At 42.6% G+C, this 22936-nt stretch overlaps 1 protein-coding gene across 2 annotated transcripts in view; it reads right to left on the bottom strand.

The window, feature by feature from the left end:
• OSBPL10 (oxysterol binding protein like 10) overlaps positions 1-22936 on the bottom strand; it is a 365516-nt gene that overhangs the window by 89486 nt on the left and 253094 nt on the right. For both annotated transcript variants that reach the window (XM_033930110.1, XM_033930109.1), the window contains exon 6: positions 19355-19509. In XM_033930110.1, coding sequence (XP_033786001.1) covers positions 19355-19509 — 155 coding nt within the window. The remainder of the gene's footprint in view (positions 1-19354; positions 19510-22936) is intronic.

The raw sequence follows: 22936 nt of genomic DNA, 5'->3' as shown, positions 1-22936 counted from the left end.
AAAAGTTTTGATTATAAATTTAGGCCTGTTATTCATTTGCGTTGATTTATTATCTTAGTGCTTCAAATCAATATTAAATACCTAATTATTTCTCCTGCCTTAAATCCAGCTCTTTTCTTAGGCACCAGCTCTGGGGGTACCCAAGCACCCCCAATATTTTTGGGACCTCATGTGATCTCGTGCAGTCTGTGCATCTCCTCCTAAACTGCCCACCTCCCTCTCTTCTCCTCACATTCCCACAATGACATACCAAGGTGGGAGGGAGCGGTCCGCCCCAGGTGCAGCCCATAGGAATGTGCTCCGAGGCCAGCGTCATGAACATCTTCTGGCCACAACAGTGTTCACAATTCGCTACTCTTGTCAGCTTCGGACCTTCCTCCCTGCTGGGTCCCATCTACTTTCTGTTTCTGTGAAGGTAGGACCTGGCAGAGAGGAAGGCCCAAAGCCGACAAGAGCAGTGAGTTGTAAACACTGCGCTGCCGACCAGAGGAGGGGGTGACAAAAAGAGGGAGGAAGGGGAATAGAAGGGGAGAGAATTGCTGAACCCGACTGGGGATAGGGAGGGAAAAAGAAGACCAGGGAAAGGAAAATGGAGGGAAAGCAAGGAAGGGAAGAAAGGATATGCCAGACCATGGAGAGAAGGGAAGGACACAGAGATGCCAGACCACGGGGAAAGGAAGGAAGGTAAGGAAGGAGAGGAGATGCCAGAGCATGGAGAGGAAGGGAGAGTTGAAAGGAAAAGAAAGGAGAGATGCCAGGGCATTGGGTAAAGGGAAGGAGACAGATACCTAACTAAGAGGAAAGGAATGAGAGATGCCAGATTATGGAGGGGGAGGGTGTGACACGTATGTGAAACGTATGATATGAAAGAATTATTAATATTGAGTGACACTGCCTAGGATCCATGATAGCTGTTACAGGGAAACACAAGTATTATGAGAACGAGCAAGGACTTTTCAGCACCTATTGAGCAGGTCATTGTCAGCTCAGGCAGGCTAAGAGCACAATCCACAAGGATTCAGTTAGCACAATCCACAAGGAAGGGGATGGGAAATTAGCTCATGAGGCAAACTAGGAGTTTCTCACACATACTGATTGGTAAACATCCTCCACAAGGAAGGGGATGGGAAATTAGCTCACGAAGCAGGCTAGGAACACATACTGATTGGTAAACATCATCCCGGCATTCACTTAACTCAATCCACAAGGATAAGGGGATAAATACTGTTTCCCCTAGAAAGAAAAGCAGAGAGGAACATTTCCACTACTGACAAGGAGGGACATTTAAGCTGTGTGATGACATTTTGTGAGTAAGCCTCCTGAACGTGGTCCTTCGACAGAATAATGATGTAATAACCGGTAACGTATTAATTCAAACTCTGTACTTAATCAATGATTATGGCTAGAAATATTGTATATATGTAATAAAACTTAATATGTATACTATTTTGATTTCCTGGCATTCTGTCCAGTGCGGATAGTGACTGAAGGTATTTGGTAAGCCTTTTTAAATAGTAATACATTAATTGGCGTAGTCGGCAGGATTTCTCTAAAGAAAACCTGAGCGCTCTTGTGATACAGGAATGTTCAGGAAGAGAGAGAAATCCTCAAAAGAACCTACAGAGGTGCCCAGCTGGACCGAGGCACCGTATAATTTAATAGCACAAGAACTAGCCAATAATCATGGATTAGCAGAGTCATGGGAAAAGGTTCTGGGAAGTGCAGAACCAATTGATCTTGTACAAGTTTAGAAAAATGCCCCGATAAATCAGGTGATGTAGTTGCTCTGGGTTCTGGGAAGGGCAGAACCACTTGATCTTGTACAAGCTTTAGAAAAATGCCCCTATAAATCGGGTGATGTAGTTGCCCCGATAAATCGGGTGATGTAGTTGCTCTGGGTTCTGGGAAGGGCAGAACCACTTGATCTTGTACAAGCTTTAGAAAAATGCCCCTATAAATCGGGTGATGTAGTTGCCCCGATAAATCAGGTGATGTAGTTGTTCTGGGTTCTGGGAAGGGCAGAACCACTTGATCTTGTACAAGCTTTAGAAAAATGCCCCGATAAATCGGGTGATGTAGTTTAGAGAAATAAAAATGCCCCGATAAATCGGGTGATGTAGTTGCTCTGGGTTCTGGGAAGGGCAGAACCACTTGATCTTGTACAAGCTTTAGAAAAATGCCCCGATAAATCAGGTGATGTAGTTTAGAAAAAATGCCTTGCTGCCACAAAATATAAGATGTTGGAGTAAAAGTTCCTTTGTTTGAAAGAGCGAACTGCAAAGGGAGGGATTTTCACCCCCACCTTTTTCCTCCTTCGATGCTATCATGTGAGCTTGACGGCGGGCTTTTTTGAGTTTCTACTTTGTTTCCCCAGGCAGAGGGGAGGGGGAAGTGGGAGGAAAGAGAAAAAAGGAGAGAGACAGCATGGGGTCTGTCTGCAATTCTACGAATGTTGCAAAAACAGGGATCGATATTTAAAATATGCTTAAATATTAACAAATTATGGATTTAAATGTAGGAATTTGTAATGAAATTAATAATGTAAGCAAGGAACCAAAGGGTTTATGGATAAAACTTTACCAAGCCTTATGCTATTTAGAGTTCCGATTAGCCGATATAAGCTACTTGAAGTTAATTGAAAGTTGTTTTGCTGTTCAGGAAACAAAGAAAGTTTATTTAAGTTTGAAAGAGTTTCTGTAGGGTAGATCTATGCTGTTAAGAACAATGGAGGTAATTTAGAAGCTGTTTGCCTGATGTAGCCTGAATTTTTTTTCTTTTCCTTGTTTCTTTAAGAGATGGTTAAAAGCAGGGAGATAGTATGTAGAACGAACGTACAAGAATGTGGAAGAAAGCTTTGTGAGACGTGTTAAGGAAGGATGTGCCTTTGGTTGTAGTAACAAGCAGGCTGACTAGTCACTGTCTGAAGGCTGGCCGCGGACTTTTCAGCAGTCCGAAATAAGTTTTTAACGATAAAAGAATATTGGAAATGTTATAAAATGTTAATGTATATTCCTGTAAGTAGGTTTCAGGTTTGTTTGAACGTGCCCAATCTACTTTTACTAGGCTACCACAGGGATGGTTACATAGTCCTACCATTTGTCCTCAAATAGTAGCGGAACATTTAGATGAATTTCAGAAATTCACCTCTATACAAATTTCTCATTATGTTGACGACATATTGATACAGGGAACAACGAAGGAAGAGGTGAAAGGGCAGTTGGATTTATTAATTGACCATATGAAAAAGAAGGGAAGGGAAATAAATCCAACAAAAATACAAGGACCGGCAACGTCGGTAAAATTTTTAGGAATTCAGTGGAATAGAGGATATTAGGGAAATCACAGAGAAAGCAAAACGAAAAATATTAGATTTTCCCACTCCAAACAAAGTACAAGGTAACTTGTAAAAAATATGAGTTTATGTGGGGAGAAGAACAGCAGGTTGCTTTTGGAAATGCTAAACTAGCCGTACAGACAGCTGTAGAACTGTGGGGTAAAGAATTGTGGCAAGACATAGAAAAAATTGTACAGGAGACAATAGTGTCAGTATTTCATGTAGATGCACATATGCCTGTTGATTCAATGGAACGATTGTTTAATTCCCAAGCAGATGCCGCAGCTACCATTTCTGTAACAACTACTAATGAAATTCCTAAGGTGGAAGAATGGTTGGAAGGTACAGCCATTTGGACACATCAGAAAAGTGGACATCTTGGAGAAAAAGCTACTTACAGGTGGGCTCAGGAATGAGAGATTCCTTTGACGATAGATGTGATCAAACATGTGATCGGAAAATGTCCGGTGTGTCAACATATCAAGAACGGGAAGTACCACATAAGGTAATGGGGCACATGGGCAGGGGGCGATTTGCCAGCCCAGATTTGGCAAATGGGTTTCATAGGACCGTTACCCGAAAGTCATAAATGTAAATATATGTGTACTGCTGTAGATTATTATTAGCATTCCCTTGTGCTTCTGCATCACAATGGAGCACTCTAAGGACTTTAGACATGATTATTCAGTATTATGGTATGCCCTTACAAATACAAACTGATAATGGATCACATTTTATGGGAGGGCAGATAAAAGAATATGCTAAGGAAAATAATATTGAATAATATCACATGCCCTATTATCCCCAGGCAGCGGGATTAATTGAAGATGAATGGACTTTTGAAAGAGGCCCTTAAAAAACTAACTACAGATGACAAATATGGGCAGTGGAGGGATAATGTAACCCCCAATTTGACGATTGGGAAACTGTCCATAGCCAAAATCTGGATTAGCAATCCTAAAGGACCTCCGGAACCAGCGGAGGTGATTGCAATCGGGAAAGATAAGGCTCTCCTTGTAATGAAACTGGGAGTGGAAAAATGGGAATATGTCCCTCAGGAAAAATGTTATTTGAGAGAGTAATAATGTTTTCTGAAACTTGCAGATATACGTGTGCCTTGGAATCCTTGGAATATGGTATGGGGTAAGAGGCGCTGCCCCCGGGCGACGTATTACAATTAAAGAAGGGGTCGTTACGTCATGGAGATGGAAGCATTCTTCAATGAATCGGAAGCAAGATAACTTCACTTGCAGCGCTAACTCCAGATGTATCATTGCAAATGTGACAACAAGAGACAGATTAAAAGCAATGAACACACTAGAAATGAGCAGATATGGAGGACCGTGTTTAATACAATGTAATGATACTCATGTGTAAATATGTAGTGTTACCCCTCATACTAGGGGAACCTCAGAAGCAATTTTTCTGGGCACCTAAATTTAATTTTTAACATTTTGTGACTCCACATTGCAAGGGCGAATTTGTAAATTACAATCAATAATATATGATGTGTGTGAATGGACTATATTATTGAAATAGCACCACGCGTAATATGTGTGGTGACTAATGAGCCAATAATTCAAAAAAAAAAAAAAAATGATAGTACCCTTTGCAGGATGCTTACACAATATGTCAACACTTCTTTGGCAGAATCAAACTTATGTTTGAACACTTGATATAGGATTTAGAACAAATGTATTCTGGGAGAACAACTTTTCCGTTCCAAATTGGGATTTAAAGTTGGGAAAGTTAAAAGCTATAATACTAGGATAAATCAGTCCATAAGGAATTTGAACAAAAGCATCACTAGATTAGTAATTATACTAACCATAATAGTACTTGTTCTGTCCTTGTGGAATTGTTATGTGGTTTATGGACTATGCTATAAACCAACTCGGACCACGATGGTATCCTATGGCAGTATCACTCAATAAGGACCGAATGTGACACGTATGTGAAACGTATGATATGAAAGAATTATTAATATTGAGTGACACTGCCTAGGATCCATGATAGCTGTTACAGGGAAACACAAGTATTATGAGAACGAGCAAGGACTTTTCAGCACCTATTGAGCAGGTCATTGTCAGCTCAGGCAGGCTAAGAGCACAATCCACAAGGATTCAGTTAGCACAATCCACAAGGAAGGGGATGGGAAATTAGCTCATGAGGCAAACTAGGAGTTTCTCACACATACTGATTGGTAAACATCCTCCACAAGGAAGGGGATGGGAAATTAGCTCACGAAGCAGGCTAGGAACACATACTGATTGGTAAACATCATCCCGGCATTCACTTAACTCAATCCACAAGGATAGGGGGATAAATACTGTTTCCCCTAGAAAGAAAAGCAGAGAGGAACATTTCCACTATTGACAAGGAGGGACATTTAAGCTGTGTGATGACATTTTGTGAGTAAGCCTCCTGAACGTGGTCCTTCGACAGAATAATGATGTAATAACCGGTAACGTATTAATTCAAACTCTGTACTTAATCAATGATTATGGCTAGAAATATTGTATATATGTAATAAAACTTAATATGTATACTATTTTGATTTCCTGGCATTCTGTCCAGTGCGGATAGTGACTGAAGGTATTTGGTAAGCCTTTTTAAATAGTAATACAGAGGGAGAGATGGAAGGGAAAGAGAGGAGAGAGATGCGAGGGCAAGGGGGGTGGAAGAATGGAAGAGATGCCAGACCATGGCATAGAGTAGGAAGAAAGGAATGAAGAGAGAGATGCCAGAGTATAGGGGAGGGTGTGGAGACAGAGAGAGCAAAATGGAGAGGGGGTGAAGCTGAAATGAATCATGTACAAAAGAGAAGGGGCACAGGATAGACAGTTTATGGAAGGGGCATAGAAAGAAGGAAAATGCCATATGGAAGGGGGAAAGGGCGGACCTTGGGTAGAAGAGAGAGGGTGGAGATTGGATGGAAGGGACAGAGAGAGAGAGAGAGGGCAGACAGTGGATGGGCCATGTGTCACAGTTTCTGTGGTGTTTAAGTGTATGCAGAGTCTAGCTTCTTGGCAGTTCAGTTTAACTTTTGTCTATGTATTTCTATTTTTAGTTTGTAATTACTTATTCCATACAAGGCAAGAGTGTATCTGTATTCTGTATGTATGAAAAGGACATTGTTTTCTATTAGCTTCCGATCCCAGCAAGAATACAATTTAAATTCTACTGTCTACTATTTAAGACTTTATACGGAGACAGTCCAAACTACCTGAATAACCGCCTCATCCACAACACCGCAACCAGACATAGGAAAACTCACACCCCATTCTCATACCCCCCAATTAAGGAGGTCAAACGGAAAAAACTATATGATGGCCTCCTGGCCACTCAAGCAGCCAAACTAGACAACCAAATCGCCAATCTACTGACGGCATCCCTCGACTACAAGACTTTTAGAAAAGAAATAAAGACCATACTCTTCAAGAAAACTCTGAAAAAAGAAATAATACCGCAAGTCTCAAACTCCACCTCTCACTAAAGTTAACTACCCCAAACAAATAACCTTACCCATTTCTTACTCTTTTTGAAAATGACCAATTTTTTTTTTTTTTTTTGTAAGTTCTTGTTGTAATACATCTTGGATAATTCTTTTGTAATCTGCCTTGAACTGCAAGGTAATGGCGGAATAGAAATCCCTAATGTAATGTAAAGTAATGTAATTAGCATTAACTGTGCAGGATTGATCTGTATTAATCTGGCTTGTTTAGTTTTACAAGGGGGTGTCTTGATGTTTTAGTGCTCACTGCAGCATTTAAGATGCTGCCTTTTCCTAGGTGCACCCTTGTTGTGTGACTCATTATTACTAAAAATATTTATATATATATATATATATATATAAGAAGAGAGGGTGTTAAAAAATTATCAGCCCTGGGTGTAAAATATACTAGATACACGAAAAGAAAATCCAACGGAATCTGCAGTAAACAAACAGCAAGCAAAAACCAAAACAAAAACTGCAGACCATGTGCAAGATGTAGGCACTGTTTATTACAATATTAATGCAGTATGGTAAATATACCACCTTATTACCAACCAGTGGACCAAACACGGTCCATGTTTCGGACAACACCTTCCTCAGGGGTCCTAATAAACAAATAATGATACAATAGTATTACCGTATTTTCACGCAAATAACGCGCACCCGTATAAAACGCGCACACGGGTATAGCGCGCAGAAATCACGATGATATGTACAAAAACTTTGGTATACCGCGCTCACGGGTATACCGCGCATGCTGCCCGACGCTCCTTTCGCCCGCCCTGACTTTCCGTGCGCTGTCCCGACTCTCCGTTCACCCCCCCTGACTTCCGTGCACTGTCCCCCCTTGAAGGTCTGTCCCCATCCTGAAAGCCTGATGCCCCCCCCGACGTCCGATACATCCCTCCCCCCCGAAGGACCGCCGACTCCCCAACAATATCGGGCCAGGAGGGAGCCCAAATCCTCCTGGCCACGGCGACCCCCTAACCCCACCCCGCACTACATTACGGGCAGGAGGGATCCCAGGCCCTCCTGCCCTCGACGCAAACCCCCCTCCCCCCAACGACCGCCCCCCCCAAGACCCTCCGACCGCCCCCCCAGCCGACCCGCGACCCCCCTGGCGACCCCCACGATCCCCCACCCCCCTTCCCCGTACCTTTGGTAGTTGGCCGGACAGACGGGAGCCAAACCCGCCTGTCCGGCAGGCAGCCAACGAAGGAATGGGGCCGGATTGGCCCATCCATCCTAAAGCTCCGCCTACTGGTGGGGCCTAAGGCGCGTGGGCCAATCAGAATAGGCCCTGGAGCCTTAGGTCCCACCTGGGGGCGCGGCCTGAGGCACATGGTCGGGTTGGGCCCATGTGCCTCAGGCCGCGCCCCCAGATGGGACCTAAGGCTCCAGGGCCTATTCTGATTGGCCCACGCGCCTTAGGCCCCACCAGTAGGCGGAGCTTTAGGATGGATGGGCCAATCCGGCCTCATTCCTTCGTTGGCTGCCTGCCGGACAGGCGGGTTTGGCTCCCGTCTGTCCGGCCAACTACCAAAGGTACGAGTAAGGGGGGTGGGGGGGTCGTGGGGGTCGCCAGGGGGATCGCGGGTCGGCTGGGGGGCGGTCGGAGGTTCTTGGGGGGGGGCGGTCGTTGGGGGGGAGGGGGGTTTGCGTCGAGGGCAGGAGGGCCTGGGATCCCTCCTGCCCGTAATGTAGTGCGGGGTGGGGTTAGGGGGTCGCCGTGGCCAGGAGGGTTTGGGCTCCCTTCTGGCCCAACTACCAAAGGTACGGGGAAGGGGGGTGGGGGGGTCGTGGGGGTCGCCAGGGGGGTCACGGGTCGGCTGGGGGGGCGGTCGGAGGTTCTCGGGGGGGGCGGTCGTTGGAGGGAGGGGGGTTTGCGTCGAGGGCAGGAGGGCCTGGGATCCCTCCTGCCCGTAATGTAGTGCGGGGTGGGGTTAGGGGGTCGCCGTGGCCAGGAGGGTTTGGGCTCCCTTCTGGCCCGATATTGTCGGGAAGTCGGCGGTCCTTCGGGGTGGGGGTGCGAGTGGTCCTGCCGGGGGGGGGGATGTATCGGACGTCGGGGAGTCGGCCGGGCAAGAGGGCTTGGGCTCCCTCTTGCTCCGATCGTGGATGCGGGTGCGGGTGGGAGCGCGTGCGAGCGGTCGTTCGGGGTGGGGGTGCGAGCGGTCTGGCCAGGAGGGTTTGGGCTCCCTTCTGGCCCGATATTGTCGGGAAGTCGGCGGTCCTTCGGGGTGGGGGTGCAAGTGGTCCTGCCGGGGGGGGGGAGATGTATCGGACGTCGGGGAGTCGGCCGGGCAAGAGGGCTTGGGCTCCCTCTTGCTCCGATCGCGGGTGCGGGTGGGAGCGCGTGCGAGCGGTCGTTCGGGGTGGGGGTGTGAGCGGTCCTGCTGGGGGGGTGAGTCGGGCGTCGGGCGGGGTGGGAACTATGTTTTAAAACTTTTGTATACCGCGCTCACGCATATAACGCGCGAGGGGTATGCGCGGTAGGTAAAAACGCGTATAACGCGCGCGTTATATGCGTGAAAATACGGTAAATATATGATTTGACAACATATGTGCAATGGTGTTGAAGTGATGGTGTAATTGTAACAAATAAAATAAGGATATGAATATAAAACAAAATTACAAAATTGCAAGGAAGAAAAAGTGAAGTGATATTATAATGTGATAACCATGTGAACTAAAATCATATGAAAATCAGTAAAAAGAAAAAGAATGATTATTACAGACGTAAATGTGAAAAAGAGAATGAAAAAATATTCAGAAAGTGAAAAAAAATGCTGTGATAACCAAAATGAATATAATAATAAAACAAAATGTGATGAATGCAAAAAGGTTGATAAATGAAGAAAAAAAGAAAAAGAGAAGAGAAAAGTGACGTAGTGACTAAAAAATAGTGATGCAAGAATATAATAAATAAGTACAGCAAAACATAACAACATACCGTGGTGGATAAGGTATATACAAACCGCATTGACCAAATCAAACTAATATGTAAAAAAACATAGAGCCAAGTAAACATCACATAGTACATTAAAATACAAGTCATCACATAGTACAATAAAATACTTAAGCAGCAAATCATAAGGATTATAAAACATAATAAAACAACCATGAGATGTTACAAATATTACACAATATTTTTTAAAAATTCATTTATTAAAAAGAATGGAATGTAATAAGATAAAATGAAATATGCCAAAAGTGGCATACAAAGGCCTTATATTGAGCAAAACATCAATATGAGCCTAATATAAAAGACAGCAGTGTGTATTTCTTAAAATGCATAAAAGAAGGGGGCATTAAAAGGCCTGATGTTAGTGAATGCAATGATATGGGTCTAAAATAAGAAAACTGTAGTTTAAATTATAGAGATATATAATCGATTAATGCTACAACATAGGTGTGATATAAGGGACTGCAGTGTAAATTAAAAAGGTATGTTAAAACGATACATTAAAAAAGGAAATAAGTATATGCATAAGTGGCCGGTAATCGAGGGATAAAGAGCCGATTAGCGCGGTTTTAAGCAAACTGGCTAGTCTTTCCAGAGCGGTACCTGGTTATATTGTAATGATTTCTGATTTCCCTCTCTAACAGGGCCCACTCTGTGTGCCCTCTCCAGTAAAATTGAGGTCGATGACGCAGCGATGTTCACCAGGCCTGAAAGCCATTTCTACAAAGTGGGCCGCATCTTTAATGGAGTTGAGTAATCCAATAAACCGGGCATTATTCCTTCTACTCTGGTTCTCAGAATCTTCCAGTCGGTCTAGCAAGCTTTATGTAGAGGATTCCAAGCTATGAAGTTATTCCTCAAAGTTGTGAGCGCGGTCTTCCTGCTGTGCGATACAGTCCTCCACCCTCTGAATCCTGCCCGCTTGATTCTCAAAACTTTTAGTAACTTTTAGTTACAAACATAAATGTAAATGAATAACAGAGCTTTGCTGTCTCAATAAAATGATGAATAACATAAAAATGAACCAAATAATTAATAGAAGATGCAAAAATACAAAGAGAGCCTATAATGAATGATCAAAGATCAGGACCCACGGACAATATTGCCTCGATTAAATAATGGGTAACAGCAAAATGGATCTAATCTAAAAAGCTGATAAAGGAAACGGAGGTACATAGAAAACCCATAACCAATAATCTAAGGGCCAGACCTACGGGCTGGCTGAATTTTAAATATCAAATTAGTGGTCAGGTATTACCAGAAATCAACGTTGAATATAAGACAGTTGTGAAGACTGAAAACTAAACGCTAACCGGTTTCAAAAACTTGCTGCCACGATCTGCTCACAAGATCATGTATTGAGGAAAGCATGAGAAGCTTAAATGCAGTAACCCAGTAATAGTTGCAAAAGTAAATTAAAAAAACTACATAACATAAAAGCGCATTGGTGAACCAAAATAGTGAACCAAATATGAGGCCTTACCAAATGCCGTTCCGGCTCCAAAGTACAGTGCAGCACTGCGTCGCTATCGCACGAAAAAAGGCCCGAAAAAAGTAGAAGCATTAAAAAGGTCCTGTTAAGGATGTTTAGCGCCCCTATTGGCTGATGTGGATAATAGTAAGGATGCTGAAAGAGGTAAAAAAAAACTAATGTTAAATACGAAAGTGACAAGCACGGTGAAGGAAAAGGGGAAGTAGTGTATATATATGAAAGAACCAATCTGTGATAAGTGGATGACACAATAAATATTCTACATGCAAAACACTTAGTCACATCAGTGATCATAAATGAAGCAAAAATCCTAAAAGACAAAGCTAATAAAACCAATTCTAAAATATAAAATAATAAATAAATAATAAATAAAAGGGCTGAACAGAGGGCAAAAAAAAGGAAAAAAAAGGAAAAAAGGTGAAATAACATCATCCATGAGATCAACAGATGTACTTATAACAGTATATATAAAATATATATATGTATGTAGTTATAATTAAAATTAGTAACATAATGGCGAACGGCAATGTATAGATAACCTACATATGGTATTTGACAGTCACATTACAAGAATGGACGGTAGTCTATTTCTAGATTCAATCCTGCAGGTGTAATAGCATTAAGTTCAAAAATCGCTCTCTGTTCTGCTTGTAACAACATTTGGTCAATGTTTCCCCCCTCTCCAGCTGGTTTTGAAGGTCTTAAATACAAAGAACTGGAGGTCATTGATGGTATGTGCAAGCTCTACCCAAAGGGAAACCAGAAGTGCCGTTAGTACTTCTCTCAAAATACAACTTCTATGTTCTATAATCCTGGTTTTAATTTTCCTCTTAGTTTTTCCAATATACAGTAAGTTGCAAGGACAAACTATAATGTAATTGACTTGTTAAGAATTACAATTGCTGCTGAAGTTGAGATGATACTTCTTGCCAGTCCGTGGATGAGAAAAACTAGTAATACTGAGGGAATGGCGGCATACGGAACATGATTGACAAGGAAGATGACCTTTATGATGATTCTGAGCACTACAGATTGAAGGAAGTGCCGAAGGCACCAATTTGTCTTTGAAATTAGGATTTCTGGAGATAGCAAAAATTGGTTTTTTCCCTCTAAAACATTGATGTGTTTCAAGGATTCTCCAATTATCCATGATAATCCGTTGCACTGCTCCTGAAAGGTGTGAGTGCTTCAAAATACAAGTAAAGTCTGGAACAGTAAGAGTTTTATTCCCCGTATGGAGTAAATCTTCACGATGTTAAAGTTTGGAGCGTTGGTAACCATGATTGATGTCAACCAGGGGATATCCTCTCTCCGAGAACCTATAGGCCATGTGAGGGACTTGTTTTTCGAACTCCTCTGGTGTGGTACATAGCCTTTTAAGCCTTAAAAATTGGCTGTAGGGAAGATTTTTCTTAAGAGATTTTTGATGGAAACTTGAATAGTGTAAGTAATTGTTTTTATCTGTCGGTCCTTTAGAGAGGGAGGGAGATAGATAAGAGGGGAAGAGATGCCTGAACCACAGAGCCCCCTGAAGCTGTTTTAAGCTAGCCATGGAATGAGAGCAGGAGGAAATGCAGGCCAGGGGGAGGTGAAATGTTGCACTGCAAGGGGCAGAAAGGAGGAAGGGAGGGAGAAATGTTACACTGGGAGAGAGGAGAGATGACTCAAGGAAGGGAGATATGTCATATTCCAGAGAAGGATGATGGAAGAAGGGAGAGATGCCAGACCAGGGAATTGAAGGGAAGGAGAGGAGAGAGATATTACAGACTGCAGGAAGGACAGGAGAGAGATGCCAGACCACAGGAAGGGGGAAAGGGATGGAGAGAGATGTTGGACCACGGGAAGGAGAGATGCCAGACCTTGGAAAAGGAGAGAAATGCTAGACTGCAGGAAGGAGGAGAGATGCCAGACTGCAGGAAAGAGAGGAGAGAGATGCCAGATCAGGGGAAGGAGAAAAATGTTGGACCATGGGAAGGAGGAGGGAAGGAGAGATAAGAACATAAGAAATGCCTGCACCAGATCAGACCTTGGGTCCATCTAGTCTGGCGATCCGCACATGCGGAGGCCCAGTCAGGCCTACCCTGGCGAATACCTTAGTTACTCATATCCCTCAATGTGTCTTTCAAGAAGATGTGCATCCAACTTACCCTTAAATCCTTGAATGGTGGTTTCCTCCACAACCTCTTCCGGGAGAGCGTTCCAGGCGTTCACCACTCGCTGTATGAAGCAGAACTTTCTGACATTTGTCCTGGCCCTATCCCCCCACAGCTTCAGTCCATGACCTCTTGTCCAAGTCACCTATGACAATGTGAATAAAGTTGTTTCCTGCTCTATTTTGTCGAATCCTTTCAGTATTTTAAAAGTCCTTTCAGTATTTTAAAAGATCCCCTCGCAGTCTCCTCTTCTCGAGGGTGAATGATCTTAGTTTTCTGAGGCGATCTTTGTAGCTCAAGTTCTCCATACCCTTTACAACCTTCGTCGCTCGCCTCTGCACCCTCTCCAGTAGTATTATATCCTTCTTTAGGTAGGGAGACCAATGTTGGACACAGTATTCCAAGTGTGGTCTTACCGTCGCTCTGTGAAGCGGCATTATGACATCCTCAGATCTACTCGTGATATCCTTCTTTATCATGCCCAACATCCTGTTTGCTTTTTTTGCCGCCGCTACGCATTGAGCCGACGGCTTCAGGGTCCTGTCTATCATTACCCCCAGGTCCTTTTCTTGTTCGCTTTTGCCCAAAGTTACATCAAGCAAGGTATACTGGTGCTCCTTGTTTTTCCTGCCCAGGTGCATCACTTTGCATTTTCCTACATTAAACTTCATTTGCCACTTCTCTGCCCATTTCTCTAGTTGTCTCAAATCTCTCTGGAGTTCCTTCCTTGGGAAAGGAGAGATGCCAGACTGCAGGAAGGAGGAGAAATGCCAGATTGCAGGAAAAAGAGGAGAGAGATGCCAAATCAGGGGAAGGGAAGGAGAAAGATGTTAGACCATGGGAAGGAGAGAGATGCCAGACCTTGGGAGAGGAGAGAGATGCCAAGCTGTGGTAAGGTGAGGAAAAAGATGTCAGACCACAGGAGGGGAAAAGAGGGTAGACAGAGATGTCAGATCGAGAGAGAGGGAGGATATGGTGCACAGGGATTGAGGGGAAGGAGAGAGAAAGAGAAAGAGAGAGAGGAGATAGTGCACAGCAATGGGTGTAGAAGGGAAGAGAGAGAAGAAATGCTTCTTACAGATAGATGGGAATAGGGGAGAAGAAAGAGGGAGGAGGTGGTACACATTGATAGATGGAAAGGTAAGACATGTAAAAGTAGATTTTGAGAAAAAAGCAGGAAAATGGAAGAAAGTTGAATATAAAAGTTAATGCCAAAGATGGATGTAGGGCAGAAAGAAAGAAAAACAGCAAATGGATAAGAAGGCCCTGGAAACACAATTAAATGCACAGACAGAAGTAAGCCCTGACAGCAGTGACAAGAGGCTGCTTTTCCTGTCACTACTGTCAGGGTCTGCGCATGGCCTTTTGTGAATTCGTCAGCCTGCATGCAATCGGGAATGGATCGGACACGGAATCGGGGGTTAGTGAATCTAACCCAGGGGTGCCCACACTTTTTGGGCTTGCGAGCTACTTTTTAAATGACCAAGTCAAAATGATCTACCAACAATAAAATAAAAAAAAAAACACAAAGCACACTGTATGCATAGAAAATGTTAATCGTCATTCCTATTCCAGGGTTTTTCAAAGAGGTCAAGGCAGATGACTCTATGCACTGTCACCTCAGTAACAACCATACAAAAATAGACAAATATACCCCCCTCCCTTTTTACTAAACCACGATAGCAGTTTTTAGCGCAGGGAGCTGCGCTGAATGCCCAGCTCTGCTCTCGACACTCATAGGCTCCCTGCGCTAAAAACCTCTATTGCGGTTTAGTAAAAGGGGACCTTAGTGTAAAATATAGACAGCAGATATAAATTCAGACACATTTTGATCACTAAATTTAAAATAAAATCATTTTCCCTACCTTGTCTGGTGATTTCATGAGTCTCTGGTTGCACTTTCTTCTTCTGACTGTGCATACAATCTTTCTTCCCTTCTTTTAGCCTGTATGCTTCTTCTCCTCCAGACCTCATTCCTTCCCCCCCACTTTTCCTTCCTCTTCCCTGCCCTTTCTTTCTCTCTGCCTCCCTTTCATTTTTTTCTGTTTCTCTTCTTTCCTTCTGTATCCCTGCCTGCCCTTTTTCTTTCTTTCTCCCTGCCCTCCCCCAAGCCACTGCCACTGCCATTACCATCGGGGACCAGGACCCAAACACCACCAATAACAGGCCCCAAGCTCTCCCTGCTTCGGCCAACCAGCATTCCTCTCCCCGACGTCAATTCTGCCGTCGGGAAGAGGAAGGCTGATCAGCCCAAGATCGTGATCAACCTATTGGGGGAAATGCTGCCGGGTCCTGCCTTTGCGGAAACAGAAAGTAGGCAGGACCCGGCAGGAACAAGAACAAATGCTTCACTAACCTGTCTCCCGCATTAGCCCATAGCGAACGCTTGCTTCAGGGCTCTCAACATGTGCGTGCCGGCTTCCCTTCTCCACCACCCCCCCTCCCCGGACATAACTTCCGGTTTCGGAAAGAAGAGAAGGGAAGCCTGCACGCACACGTTAGAGCCCGGAGCATAAGTTCGCTAGGGACTGAAATCTCCAAGCCGGTTTTTTGGTTTTTTTTTTTTAATGTTCAGCAGCGGCAGATGACAGCTGGGCGGACCGCCCAGCTAAAAGGCCCTAGGGAAAACACTGGAGAGGAAGGCTGATCGGCCCGTAGATCAGGACGGCAACATGAGTGCGATCGACTCGAGTTGCCTTCCTGAGCTACTGGTCAATCGCGATCGACGCGTTGGGCACCCCTGATCTAGCCCTTAGTGTTTTATATTTTAGCACCGTTTCAGCAAAGTGTCCCCTGAAGAAGGTATCTTTTATATGCTGAAACTAGGATCCTTGTTTGGACCACTGTTTCTAATATAGACTTTATTATTGATTGCTAATAAACACTTTATTATTGGTTGAAAAGATACCTCCCTTGCCTTTCCTTGTACTGCTTATATTTCAAGGCGAAGTGTTCTTCTGTCTACCTGGTTGCCATACTGAGTAAGAACCAGTACTGGATAGTATCTTAGTTCTAACTAAGACAATTTCAGAGAAGAGCTGTGTGCATCCCAGCTTCTGAACTGACAATTTTTCACAACAAACCCTGAGACTCACTGATGCTGAGGAATCCCTTTCTTTACGTCCTTGTCCAGGAGCCAGATGAAACTTTAGGTCAAAGTGTGAGAGGGAAAGTAATTTTGAGGGAACTAAAGGAAAGGTCTGCAGCCTGCAGGTGAGGTCAGTTATCCTTCCTTTAGCAGTGGTGAGAGAGAGAAAGCATTGCCAAGTTCCAAGTGTGAGTCAGAACCTTTTTTGGCATGGATTCTTAGGCCAGCACTTTTAGTTATGACTCAGGAATAATTATTAGTTGCACAGATATTACTATCTCACTGTTTGACTTTATTGCTTTCTAAAAATTACAGTATATACAGTTGTATATTTTTAATAATACCAATAAATTGTAATATATATTTCCAGAATGTGGTTCTTGTCTGTCTTTATTATTAACTAACTAACTAACCAATGAGTGTATCCTGATAATCAAATCATAAGGAGGAAAAAAGACCTCATAGAATAAAACAATTGTTTATTGCAAAAAAAAAACAAAAAAAACTTTCAGCAGTGTTATATTCACCAACACTATCTAATCATAGGTGAAAAAAACCTCCATACACTGTAAATATATTTCTTAAATTTCAAAAATATACCATCAATGGCTTGAAATGAAAACATTTTTTTTTTTAATTTATTGATTTGATTTCTTTTTTTTTTTTTAATCTTTATTCATTTTTAAACTTATAATAAGTGTGATAACATATCCATACAAATAACCATAAATATATCACTTAATAATCAACAATGATACATATAATATTCTCTTATCTCCCCCCTCCCCACCCTTATCTATCATATAATCAATACTTATACAACATGTAACAATAAAAATACCCTCCCTCCCACCCCATAATTGAACTTGTAAATTTAAACTTAATGAAATGAAAACTTAATCACTAGGGTTACAAAGAGTCTAAGGGATATTTAGGCACAAATTATCCTCTAGACAAGCCAGTTAACCTATAACAAATAATTTGGATAGTTATATGTATGAACCAAAAGCGCCCACATAATGGTTTCTTGCCTGGGATATTTTGTTCTCTTTAGATAAGCGCTCACACATAATTGGGTTTGCGTCAGGATATGTTGCCTGAATAAGGAGCAGATTATCGTTCTGTGAATTTTGTGATATGTATATTGTAAGGCATGGTAAACATTTCTATAGTAGGCAAATCTAAACATTGTTTTTAAGTGTAACTGTCTATGACAGTTCAGAGGTTACAGGAGAGTATAAATCATTGTTGTACAGGAGTAATAAGATTAAATTGGAAATTATCCAGTCAGAATATCCAGCTTCTAAAGCATACTAAAAATGTGATTTCTTGCAGCGACAGCAGGAGGGATGGCAGAGAGAGTGTGATCGTGCAAACAGTTGGTTTAAAACTCAGTATTTCCATAATGGGCTCCTTTTACAAAGGTGCGCTAGAGGTTTTAACGCATGCACCAGATGAGCGCGCGCAATCTGAAAATCTGCCGCCTGCTCAAAAGGAGGCGGTAGCAGCTAGCGCGCGGGGCAATTTAGCGTGCGCTATTCCGCACGTTAAGGCCCTAGCACGGCTTTGTACAACGAGCCAAGGGGCCCAAAGTCTTTTACCAGAAATCAAGTTCATGGCTCACTTTTCTCCGTCAGTAGTACAACTATGGTTCTTTATCCCCTATCTCTCAACAACCTTATTCTTATGAGCTTTTTCTGTTACTATATCTCCTTTATAGAATCTAAACCCTTGGAGGTACAGACTTGTTTCTTTCTGCATGTTTTATGAGTGTAGATTCCCTGTACATATTGAAATATACAAAAATGACAGCAGATAAAGACCATATCGTCCATCCATACCATCTACTAACTTTTCCTCTCCCTTAGAGATATCCTATGTACTTGACCCAAGCCTTCTTGAATTAAGATACAGTCACCCTTCCATGAATTCACCACCCTTTCTGTGAAGAAGTATTTCCTTAGGTTACTCCTGAGTCTTTCCCCTTCATTCTTTGTCTCCTCTTTGCACTTCCTTTCAACTGAAAGAGATTCTCATCCTATGCATTTATGCCACGGAGGTATTTAAATCTCTCTATCATATCTCCCCTCTCCTGTCTTTCTTCCAAAGCATTTGTATTGAGAGATTCAAGTCTATCCTCATACACTTTATGATAAAGATAACTGACCATTTTAGTAGCCGTTCTCTGGACTGACTCCATCTTGTTTAATATCTTTGGGAAGGTGTTGTCTCCAGTACTGTACATGGTACTCTAAATGGAGTCTCACCAGAAACTTATAAAGAGGCATTATCACCTCATTTTTCCTGCTAGATATTTCTCTCCATATGCACCCAAGCTTCCTTCTACCTTATGTCTTCATCTTTTATACCTATTTAGCTAACTTACGATCATCAGATGCAAATCACACCCAATTGCCAATCTTGTTTCATGCAAGGACTTCACTCTCCCTAAACTCTACTACTCCCTTGGCTTTTTGTAGCCTAAATGCATGGCCTTGTATTTGTTAGAATTAAATCTTAGCTGTCAAATTCTGGACCATTCTTCAAACTTTGCTAGATCCCCCTCCCCCCACTATGCTATCTATAATTTTGTCCTAGTTCACTTCCTTTTAGCCTTCTATCAAAAATAATTGTTCTTTAGCTGTACAATGCCACAGTCTAAAGGTACCGAATAATAAAGATAAGCAGATGCTGAAGTGGCTCAACCCACATCTACGTTTTTGAAGAAAGAAATGCTTTATAGACTCTTCAAGGAAACGCTCTCTCCTTAAATTATGGTACATTTATAGCACATATATTACATAAACCTGGAATCATTTTACTCACCTTAATAGTCTGCTGTAACGTCTGGTCACTATGGGATGCAGTTGGCATTAGCGTCCATGTTACATTGGCATTAGCAGACGATAAAGAGCTGAGACTTCCATTTTTCAGCTGCTCTGTTGAGTGCGACTTAGGCACGTGCCATTCTAGGATGCTCTCTAAAACAGAGAGACTTGGGTTGAGGTCACTTATTTTTCTGTATCTTACATTCAGACACCAAACATAACTAAATGTGAATTGCAGGCTGACAAAACAGTTTATGAACGGTACTGAAACCCTGAACCTAAAGATAGGCTTCATGCCAGGCTTCAACAATCTTGGAGACAGACCCTTGTGATTAAAACGGGACAATCCAGGAAGAGAAGAAAAGAGAGAAGAGAGGTGGCAGAAAAAAAGAGGAACAATAAATCTTTCAATACAAATTAAAGACCACTAGCTTAGCTAGGAGAACTCGCTGCTGATCATTAGGCTGGCTGGGATGGGAAACTGTAGAATTAGCCTTCACAGTTCTTAAGGCGGGCACTGGAAGAGAACTAGAACATATTCATCAAGTTATATTTGGCCATGAATTTCTTTTGGGCAGGGAGCGTTTTGGGCCAGATTCTATAAAAGGTGTCCAACTTGGTGGGCATCTAGAAAAGCAGCACCTAACACATCTCAATCAACCCTCCCCCCCCTTTCCATGCTTTTGGAAAAGGGAGGGGGAGTTAGGCGCAGTTTGTAGAATTGTGTCTAGCGGTGCCTAAATCGACTTAGGCGCCAACAGGTGTCATAATGTTAGGCATCGGTATATTAAGCCAAGGTTTTCTTGGCCTAATATATCGGGCGCCTAATTCAATACACTCCACCCCTATCTATGCCTACTTTCTGCGTAGGAACTGGTAGACACCCTCCGTGTAGACAGCTTAGTGCCCCCCGCCTTTTACAAAACCAAGAAAGCGGTTTTTTAGCAACAGCCGACACGCTGAATGCTCTGCGCTGCTCCGACGCTCTATGAGCGTCGGGAGCAGCATAGAGCATTCAGCACGCTGACCGGCGCTAAAAACTACTTTCATAGTTTTGTAAAAGGGGAGGGGGGGGTAAGTTCGGTGCCTACCGGCTAATTAATTTTTTTTTAATTGTTTTAAATGGCACTTTTAATGATCAGTACCAATTAATTTTAAAAAATTTATGTTAGGCGCCTATGTTGGTAGATGCCTTTTATAGAATCAGGGCCGTTGTGGCTGTTATTTTAGGTTCTACAAATGTAGACCTGAGATGTTTGAGGTGCGTCGGTATGACTACAGCCTCAGAGGATGCAAATACAAGAGATACCATCAACAACTTCTATCGTATCAAGCAGCCTTATGGGGCAAAGACTTAGAAAAACTAATTACACACACAAACAACTATGGAGAATTTAGGAAACACCTAAAAACATACCTGTTCTCGAAATACCTAGGTAACGAATCAGGACAATAGCCCCCTTCGTAATCCCCCCAAATCTGATCTTGTAAACTGTCAACCCCTAATCACTAACTATGAATGCTCCAACCAATTTATGGAATTTTTCTAATTCACTGCAAACCGCAAGGAACTTCACGGTCCTGCAGTATATAAACTGTTGTTACTATTACTAATGCCGTTACTATCAGATGTACACTGCTATACTCTGTAAATCGCTGCCTGCGCAGTTTCTCTTTATTGTGAACCGCCTAGAAGTCGCAAGATTGTTGGCGGTATATAAGAATAAAGTTATTATTATTATTATTATTATCCAGAGAAGTGAAGTTCTACATTCCAATAGACAACAAAAAACTGACACCAAAACTGTCTCATCAAAAATCTGAACTTTGGTGTGCGATCTACTCCTCATCATTTACCCCCCCCCTCTGTTTTACTAAACTGCGATAACGGTGATTAGCGCAGGGAGCTGCCCTGAATGCTCCACGTTGCTCCAGACGCTCATAGAGTTCCTATGAGCGTCGGGAGCAGCACGGAGTATTCAGCGCGGCTCCCTGCGCTAATCACCGCTATCGCGGTTTAGTAAAAGGGGAGGTTAGTGAACACTTCAATATGGCCATATCGAAGTGTTCGCTAAATCTTGGGTAACAGATTGGGCACTTAAGTCTGTTTTCCCTGACACTGCGGTCAAAGAACTGAGAAACACTGGCCATCGTTGCAAGAAAATAATCTTCATGGAATATGCACGCTGCTGATTTGAACACTTAAGTAAATTCCCACTATTAAATTGAGTTTGGACTAAATAACCCATATTATAAACAACAGGAGCTTTTTATGCCTATGATGATAAGCAAGTACCGGTAGTAGCAGCACTAGATCAGTGCAGATTTCACCTTCTGAGGCTTTTCTTCCTGTTTTGCACACCACAGTATAGAGATTTGGTGTCACATTTTTGGTAAAGTACCGTAGTTTTTTTTTTGTTTTGTTTTTATATAACTTACAACCTGCATTTACCAGCTTACTGATCATAAGTCCCTTTTCAATACATTCAGTTACTACAAAAAGGAAGCAGAACATAAAGCAGAGAATGTGGTCTTTATGATATCAAGCCATCATCACTAAAATATCATTTATTTATTGTTTGACAACATTGACAAGTTTCATGTACTCAGATCTGTCTAGCAGTCTATGCAAGAAACCTACAATCAAACTAGTAATCTCTTTTAAAGGCATAACAGGGCTTGTCTCAAATTGTGCAGTGCTGATAACACTACTGTGCATAAGCATTCCCAGAGATAGAGCTGGGGTGGAATTGTGCCTGCTTTTTAAAGTACATGTAACATAGGGGTTTTAGCGTGTGCTAAATGCTAACACATCCATTATATTCTATGGATACGTAAGCATTTAGTGTGCATTAAATCGGCTGGCGCACCTTAGTAAAAGGACCCCATAGTGAAAAGGACCCCATAGTGAATGATGGAAAATAAAGACCTGCACGGTTCATCCAATCTACTATACATTAGCACCTGCCTCAGAGCGGGCGTAAATTTGTGTGTTTGCATTTGCAAGCCTTCTGGGTGTTTATTTTATAACGATACTTTCCAAACAGCTCCTAAATTTTCCAAATGTTCTAAGTTTTGTGCTGGACCATGAAAACACAGACCTATGATAAAACTAAACACTATAATGATAAGACCAGTTGTTTTTTTTTTGTCATTCCGCCCCTAGACAAACCTCATCTCTTCTTTTCCGAGTCCTGTCTGCGTCTGGAGGGCTTCTGAGCCTGCGCAGGTGTGATGTCATTACATCGCATCCACACAAGCTCGGAAGCCTTCTAGATACAACCCTGAGTTCGAGGCCTACCAAAACCTGGACAAACTGCCGGGTTTTAGAAATCCATCCAGATGCTCAGACAGTCCTCTAAAAAGAAGACATGTCCGGGTTTTTCCAGACGTTTGGTAACCCCTATTTCCACTTGATCCCACAGTCCACGTGCAATTTAATAACTTTGAATAATTTTGACATCTGCAAATTTGATCAACTCATTCATCATTCCCTTTGTCAATCAATCTTTGAAAAGCATTGTGGCACTCCACTATTCACCCTCTTCCATTGAGAAAACTGTCCATACTCTACTACCAC

Source organism: Geotrypetes seraphini, chromosome 2, assembly GCF_902459505.1.
Source record: "Geotrypetes seraphini chromosome 2, aGeoSer1.1, whole genome shotgun sequence".
Taxonomy (NCBI): domain Eukaryota; kingdom Metazoa; phylum Chordata; class Amphibia; order Gymnophiona; family Dermophiidae; genus Geotrypetes; species Geotrypetes seraphini.
The sequence above is the reverse complement of the archived record's forward strand: the minus strand, read 5'-3'. Positions and strand labels throughout refer to the sequence as shown.